Source organism: Miscanthus floridulus, chromosome 7, assembly GCF_019320115.1.
Source record: "Miscanthus floridulus cultivar M001 chromosome 7, ASM1932011v1, whole genome shotgun sequence".
Taxonomy (NCBI): Eukaryota; Viridiplantae; Streptophyta; class Magnoliopsida; order Poales; family Poaceae; genus Miscanthus; species Miscanthus floridulus.
The window spans coordinates 48,720,571-48,729,334 of record NC_089586.1 but is presented as its reverse complement, the minus strand read 5'-3'; the positions used below and the strand labels follow the sequence as shown (position 1 = coordinate 48,729,334).

Here is an 8,764-nt window from a genome sequence, read left to right as displayed (position 1 = left end):
CAAATATAGACACGATGCACCATATACTCTCCTTTACAATTATATTTTCCAATAAAATGATATGTATGTCTAGAGAACCATGGCAAATCAGCATATGCATAAAGTTTCTCCTCTAAAGAACTAAGATTACACGGAACATCAAATTCAATGTAACCCAAAGTATTTAAAGAAGACAACAATTTCAGCTCATCAACTTCACTAGCATTATGAATAACAAGTCTATTTTCAGCACAAGTGCTCATTTTCAGCACACATATAGCGTGATCATTCTTCAATGATTGCATGGGTATAACATAAATATCATCATGCAAGTCATCTTCATCACAAGAAACATCAAGCAAATCATCTTGTGACAAAGGTAAATCAAGCGAATGCTCCACTAAAATTTGCTCTATCATAGCATGATTGGTGGAAAAATTCAGCACATCAAGAGAACTCTCACCTTCTGTGAGGTTAGCATCATGGGCATTACCTTTGCTCTCATGTTCAGCAGGGGTAATAGTTGATGGTTCTGAATTTTCACATGAGGCTGTGAGCTTCTCATTTTCTATCACATCATCCTTGCTCTTTTCTACATTGTCCTACAAAAGGTTAGGCATAGCAGGAGGAATAACAACCGACTCTTCCTCTAAATGGTGCACCTCATCATATGAAGTCAAAACAGGAGGTGGATTAACAAAGGTTTCTCGCATAAGAAGTTTCATATCATTCCAAGTTTGAGGCTTATCAGAAGGATCTAAAGACTCCCACCAAGATAAAGCAGAATGTTGCAAAACACTAGCTGCATTTTTAACCTTCCTCCTTGGACACATAAAGCGAGTAGCAAATATGTTATCGATGGCAATTTCCCACTCCATGTACTCATCAGCACCTATACCATCATAAGTCGGTGGATACGAACAATCTATCATTGTAAACACAAAAACAAGGAACAAACGGTGAAAGTTATCCCTAATAATCCTACTACGTAGGTGGAGTGGTGCTACCTCTCAAGATCACAGCAAAAGGAAACACCTTATCAAGCTCTTACAAGGTTCTTACCAATGCAAAGCAGTGGACGGTACAACCGGTGGCTGGTACGTGATACCTGTGAGGGTGTGACACCAAGATTGCAAGGGTCTTTTTTGTACCGATCTAAAGTATATGTGGAGCTTGGGAGGCACGAAAAAAAACAAATATATATATATGTGGCACACAAGTCAGTGACAGACAGCAATATTGAATAAATGTCCAGAGCACTTGTCCTAGTTGCTGGCCTATACGTGTTTCTATCACCAGTTGTGATAAACAAGAGAGGAAACTAGGATGAAAGGAAACAAGTATTAAAGGTAGCAACGAATATGAACAAGGCAAAAGATACCACAAACAATAGAGCTATTAAGTGTTCCTTATGTGCTCCTTTTCGATATCTTCTATTCTCTTTTACTATTTTTTTCTTTTATTTTTTTGTCCAATCTTTTTTTTCTTGCTTTTGCTCTTTTGATATTTTTTTCTCAGCAAGGAGCACACAAGAATAAACCACAAAAAATTTGAGCTCAATTGAATAAAAGATATGGCCTATAGAAAATTAGGACTGTGCTCTAAAAAGCATACCAAAACTTGTAGGCCTAGAAACTCAATTTTTCTAATCGAATTTCGCAAATCTAATTTTTGCGAACCCAGCATAGCTGGGATGAAATAGATCTAAAATTTTCTAGCGTTCTCCGTAGATATAAAATTTTTCCTGTTTCGAGTTCAGATGCAAAAGTTATGACTGTTTTAAGGAACCTGCTCGAATCAGGGATTTAGTGGACACAAGATATAAACCGATGGTGATACGGAATAGCGGCGGGTGGAGGGATTAACACAAACTAGAAAAAAACACAATCTAAACCAGCAACAAGACTTTGACCTAGGACACAAACTCAACAAAGCGGACTCTGAAACTGAATCATGCAAAGGCTATGGCGCGGATGGTTATAGGACAGGAAACAAATATGGCATTGGACTATGGGATGAATACGAAACACTCAAACTAGGGAATAAAAGTGAACCTGGCGGTATACCTTAGCTCTGATTATCACTTAATGGAGACGGGGATCCCGATCTTCCGTCAGGTTCAAGATAAACAACGATTTGTTCGGAGAGCGACACACCGATCTGGCTTTAGATCGCAAAGACCCAAACCCTGCAACCTTAACACCACATCTCCTCTGGTTATCAACCATGTCACAATCCGGTTGACCTCGCCAAGAAGGCTAATCCCTACTGCGAATCGAAGAACACAAGCAAGAACAAGATAAAACGCAACTCAATTGAAGTGACAATTGCAGATGAATGATTAAGCACTCGAAGTTGGGGTCTTGCAAACCGATAACGGCGACTGTTCAATGACAGATTGATCTAAAACAAAACCCAAAGCCTAAAGTAGGTGGTGGCTACTGATTATATAGCCTAAGGGACGTCCAATGATCCCTCTTGACGTCCTAAAGGTGTCCCAACACGTTACCAGGCCCAACAGCCCAAAAGAAGGTGTCGCAGCACCCTGTCAGATTCTGGATGCTGACTTGTTTCGACGATTCCCGTTGATTTCGAAGAGATTTTGATGTGAAACCACTTGGATTGGCTTCCTTATCAAATTATCTTTCTATCCATATGTGGATCATCGAAAACGGAGTTCGGATGCGTCCTGGGCGTCCATTTTATTACAGACTGGTCCTAATGGCCGAGGCAGACTCGAACTCGGATTGGACTGGGCCTCTGGCTTGGCTTGGACATCCTTGCTGGTCTCCTAAGGTGGTGGCCAAGGAGGAGGACGTCCAAGGCCATCTCCTAGTTGTTCTCCATCTTCTTGGGGCATGCTCCAACTTGGGCCTGGGTCCCAAGGATGTCTAACAAGCCCATGACGACAGTGTAGCTCCCGCCAGAAATAGCGACAGAATATATTGGTGATTTGGAGGCCTTGCCGATATGATATTAAGATGGGACCAGATCTATTTGAAAGCTTATCAAACAAGCTTTCCATCAAGTGCTCATTGACCTCGATCGCACTCCGGATGGATGAGTTATGGCCTTCCCAATGAGGCACTGTCGAGCTGCCGACGAACCGAAAGTTCAACTTTGATGAACTTCCATTATGAAACACATTTGAACCTACAATCAAATAGTGACATGTACATGTGGAACCAAGTGAATTATAACCAAAGCCACTATGCAAATATAGGAACGAGCGCACCTTATAATCATTGTTCGTATCCAAAGGTGCCATGTCCTCATCAAGTTACATAATAGATTCTTCATCTAAGTAAGATGCTTACCCCTGATCTACGGTTTAGAGGCACTTTATTTTTTCCAACAGACCTCTTATCCGATCTTCATGGAGCCACCATCTCGGTCCACTTAGAAATGCCTCCACCGAACGAAGGCACTGCCTCCAGCTCGTGCCCGGCGAGAAGCAGGCCCTGAGCCTGTTTAGGCGAGTGTCCAGGAAGATGTCGTCCAGATAGCTCCCAGTGGCAATGGACATGCGCTGCTTGTTGCTGAAAAGAAGCAGATCACCGAGGCAGCCTCTGTCATCGTCGCTGGTGGAGGGGTGCTGCTGCTTCCTCAGCTCGAGGAGGTGTGTTATGACCGGCGTGGGCTATTCACGCCGCAAGGCCGCTAGTGGCTAGGACCCTAAAAGCCCATACTGTAGCGCCGCCACCTCTTCTTCCTTCTCTTGCAATCGCTGGCTCCTCGCCGCCGATCACCCTTCAAACCACGCCCACCGATCGTCCACACGTACAACCTCCGATCGGTGAGAGGTAGGGACCAGCAGCATATCAACTTGGTATCAGCCACCTTCGATCCGATGTCGCTGCCGCTGCCCGCTTCAATAGCACCGCCGCCGGACCCCAACGTGTCCGTGCCGATCCTGTCCGCACCGATGCCGCCATCATCTCTGCCCATGGGATCGCTGTCGCTGACCGCAACGTCTCCGCCCGCGGGATCGCTGCCGCTGGCCGCCAGGGCTTCCTCCTCTGCCGTGGGGGTGATGACCAACGAGCAGCTCACCGTGGCTGTCGTCGACCTCGGTAGGATGATGGCCGGCGTCCACGCATTCCTCTTGGGACCGCAGCCAGGCGTGGCGCCGACTCACCCGCAGCCGCAGCTACCGCCGGCGCCCAAACCGCAGCAGCCGCCGAGGCCCCAGTAGCTGTTTTCGCCCACCTCGAGCGCCGTCTACACCTACGGGATGCCACAGGACAGCACAGCGCACAACACCGCGCCAGCATCGGCGGCTCCCCACGACAGCGTTCCCATCCAGGAGATCCAGTTTCCCCACTCACCGTCCTCGCTTCCACCGTGGCTCACCGACATCGCGTCGCCGGTCTACTCCTCCGCGTCAGGGCGACCATCGGTCCATTTGACCCCTCCCACCACAGCGGGCTTCGGCCATGGGGGCGTTCTGGTGTCGGGAATGCTCTATGGCGGCGTTGACGGCCTAATCTTCCATGGCTCCACCTTCTGGTCCGCGTCGGCTGCAGCTCCACCGCTCGGCGGGGCGCCCTCGGCTGCCGCTCCCGTGACGTTCGGCGAGACGCCTTTCCAGCCTCGGACCTACAAGATCGACTTCACGACGTACGACGGCTCGGTCGACCCGCTGAATTGGCTCACACACTGTGAACAATTCTTTTGGGGCCAGCGCACTTTGGTGGAGCAGCGGACGTGGATGGCCTCCTACCACCTCACCGACGCCGCTCAGACATGGTACTATGCCCTCTGTTGGACGAGGGCATGCCGTCCTGGGAGCGCTTCAAGGAACTTTGCCGTGTTCATTTTGGACCGCCTATATACGGCTCGTGGTTGGCCGAGTTGGGACACCTTCCCTTCCACTCCACGGTCCAGGAGTTTGCGGACCGCTTCCAGACGTTGCTGGCGCACTCCAGGGACATCTCAACGCGCCAAAAGGCGGAGCTCTTCGTCGGCGGCCTCCCAGAACACATTTGGGTCGACGTCGCGATGCGCGCCTTGGCCGACCTCCAGACGGCCATGTTCCTCGCCCGCGCCTTCAAAACACGGGCTTTGGTCGCGGCAGCACCCCCTCCGCAGCGCGGCGCCCGCCCTCTCCCGCGGCCAGCCTTTCCCCCATGCCAACAGGGGGCGGCTATGGCCGGGGCCCCAGCTGGCGCACCAGCGCTGCCTACGCCGCCTGCCACAGCCGCTGCAGCACCGGGCACAGCAGCCCCAGCGGCACCCGTGCGGTAGTACCGTCGCCTCTTGCCGGCCGAGATGCAGGAACGCCGTCGTCAGGGCCTTTGCTACAACTGCGACGAGCAGTACGTGCGTGGGCACGTTTGCCCCAGCCTGTTCTTCCTGGAGGCAGATGACTTCCTCAACGACGACGTGGAGGGCGCCGCCGACGACGCGGCCGCGGCCTTGCCCGAAGAAGCCGCCGCCGTAGCGGATGCTCACGCTCACGCTCTTGTGGTTTCTGTACACGCTCTTGCAGGCATCAGGACGTTCCACACTATGCTCCTGCCCGTGACAATCAAGGGCGAGCGCCTCCTCGCCCTCCTGGACATCGGATCCACCCACACTTTCCTCCAGTGCGCAGCCATGCGGCGCCTTGGTCTCGCTCCTCAGGGGGGTGACCAGCTTCGTGTTACGGTGGCCAATGGCGAGCGCGTGCCCTGTGAAGGCATCGCACGCGACGTGCCCGTCAACATCTATGGGGCACCTTTCTCCATCACCTGCGTCGGCCTCGCGCTCGGCTGTTTCGACTTCATCCTCGGTGTCGACTTCCTTGGCACGCTGGGCCCCCTCACCTGGGACTTCGAGGGGCTCACCATGTCCTTCCTACATGAGGGCCGCCACATCACATGGCGATGTGTGGGCACCCCGGGTGCGCCCTCCCAGCAGCGGTCGCTGGCAGCGGTCGCTTCGGACCTGCACCACCCGCTACTGGACGAGCTCCTCATTCAGCACGATGCCGTCTTCGACACACTACGTGGCCTTCCACCAGCCCGCCCCTACGACCACCGCATACACCTGCTGCCCGGGACCGCGCAGGTGGCAGTGCAGCCGTACCGGTACCCTCAGTTGCAGAAGGACGAGCTCGAGCGGTAGTGCGCCGCCATGCTGGAGCAGGGCATCATCCGCCCCAGTACTTCGCCGTTCTCGGCACCCGTGCTCCTCGTCAAGAAGGCGGATGGGTCGTGGCGCTTCTGCATCGACTACCGCGCGCTCAACGACCGTACGTCCAAGGACAAGTTCCCGATCCCGGTGGTTGACGAGCTCCTCGATGAGCTCCACGGGGCCAAGCACTTCACCAAGCTCGACCTCCGCTCGGGGTACCACCAGGTGCGCATGCACCCGGCGGACATCGAGAAGACGGCGTTCCGCACCCACCACGGCCACTTCGAGTTCCTGGTGATGCCGTTTGGGCTCTCCAACGCCCCTGCGACATTTTAGGCATTGATGAACGATGTGCTCCGCCCCTTCCTCCGCAGGTTCATGCTAGTTTTCTTCAATGACATTTTGATCTACAGCACGTCGTGGTCTGAGCACCTGCAGCATGTCGGCCTCGTCTTCACCGCCCTATGAGCCCACGGCCTCTTCCTGAAGAGGTCCAAGTGCTCTTTCGGGTCCCTCTCCATCGCCTACCTCGGCCACGTCATCAGCGTCGACGGTGTCGCCATGGACAGCGACAAGGTGGCCACGGTCGCCTCGTGGCCGCTACCGCACTCTCCGCATGGGGTGCATGGCTTCCTAGGCCTCGCCGGCTACTACAGGAAGTTCATCCACGACTTCGGCTCCATCGCGGCACCACTCACACGTCTCCTGCGGAAGGATGCTTTCGTCTGGATGGCGGAGGCGGATGAGGCCTTCGCTGCCCTGAAGCGGGCGCTCTCGTCGGCGCCGGTTCTACAGATGCCCGACTTTGAGCGCCAGTTCGTGGTCGACTGCGACGCGTCCGGCACCGGCTTTGGCACCGTTCTACACCAGGGGGGGGACCCCTGGCCTTCTTCAGTCGACCCTTCGCCGCCCGCCATGTCAAGCTGGCGGCCTATGAGCGCGAGCTCATTAGGCTGGTGCAAGCCGTCCAGCACTGGCGCCCGTACTTGTGGGGGCGTCGGTTCCTCATCCGCACCGACCACTACAGCCTGAAGTTCCTCTTGGATCAGCGGCTGTCCACTGTGCCTCAGCACCAGTGGCTCAGCAAGCTGTTCGGGTTCGATTTCACCGTCGAGTACCGCCCCGGGCGGCTCAACTCGGCGGCCGACGCGCTGTCCCGCCACGACGAGGAGACTACGGCGCTTTGTGCCCTCTCGGGGCCCTCCTTCGACCTCTACGCCGACATCCGCCGTGCCACCGCGGCTGACCCGGTCGTGCGCGACCTGCTGCAGCAGCTGGAGGCTGCATCTCTGGGCGAGCCGTGGGCAGTCACCGACAGTTTCCTCCTCCACGGCAAACACATCTACGTGCCTGCAACCGACGACTTGCGCCACCAGGTGGTGCACCTGGCCCACTCGGCTAGACACGAGGGGGTCCAGAAAACCCTTGTGCGCCTCCGCGCGGATTTCTACATCCCCGGCGACCGCCAGCTGGTGCACGACTTCGTCCGCTCCTGCGACGTGTGCCAGCGGAACAAGACGCCGACCACACAGCCGGCCGGCCTCCTTCAGCCCTTGGACGTTCCATCGCAGGTCTGGGCGGATATCTCCATGGACTTCATCGAGGGGCTGCCGAAGGTGCACGGCAAGTCTGTGGTCCTGACGGTGGTGGACCGCTTCTTGAAGTACGCCCACTTCATCGCGCTCAGCCACCCCTACACCGCCGCCTCTGTCGCCCGTGCCTTCTTCGACAGGATTGTGCGCCTACACGGTTTCCCCAGCTCCATCGTCAGCGATCGTGACCCGGTCTTCACCAGCAACCTCTGGCGTGATCTCTTTAAATGTGCAGGTGTCAAGCAGCGGCTCAGTACGGCCTTTCACCCCCAGACGGACGGCCAGTCCGAGGTCGTCAACAAGATCATCGTGATGTATTTGCGCTGTGCGACGGGTGATCGGCCTCGCTCGTGGGTCGACTGGCTCTCCTGGGCGGAGTACTGCTACAACACCTCGTACCACACGGCGCTCCGAGCGTCGCCGTTCGAGGTTGTGTACGGCCGACCCCCGCCACCCCTCCTGCCACACCACGCTGGGGCGGCCCAGACAGAGGCGGTGGACGCCATGCTGCGGGACCGCGACACGTTTCTGGTGGAGGTTCGCGAGCGTCTTCTTCAGGCCCAGCAGTACGCCAAGCGCCACTACGATGCGCACCATCGCGAGGTGGAGTTCGACGTGGGCGCATGGGTGCTGCTCCGACTTCTCCACCGAACCACCCATGCGCTCGCCTCGCCGTCCAAGGGCAAGTTGTGCCCACGCTACGCCGGGCCGTTCCAGATCGTCGAGCGCATCGGGCAGGTGGCTTATCGTCTCCGACTCCCCGCGGACGCGCGCCTGCATGACGTTTTCCATGTGGGGCTGTTAAAGCCTTACAACTACGCCGGCTCGCCACCATCAACACTGGCCGTGCTGCCACCGGTTCAGGACGACCGGCTGCTGCTAGCCCCTGTGCAGGTTCTACGCGCCCAGCTCCGTCGCGGCGTGTGGCGCATCCTCGTCAAGTGGCAAGGACTTCCGGAGGACGACGCCACCTGGGAGCACCTGGACAACTTCAAGACTCTCTACCCGGATGTGCAGCTCGAGGACGAGCTGTTTGCCGAGGCGGGGAGAGATGTTATGACCGGCGTAGGCTATTC

At 55.5% G+C, this 8,764-nt stretch overlaps 1 protein-coding gene across 1 annotated transcript; it reads left to right on the top strand.

Moving 5' to 3' along the window:
- The first annotated feature begins 5,250 nt into the window (after positions 1-5,250).
- LOC136465484 (uncharacterized) lies at positions 5,251-6,087 on the top strand. The gene has a single exon (XM_066464197.1). The coding sequence runs from the start codon at positions 5,251-5,253 to the stop codon at positions 6,085-6,087; it is 837 nt and encodes a 278-aa protein (XP_066320294.1).
- The last annotated feature ends 2,677 nt before the right edge of the window (positions 6,088-8,764 follow it).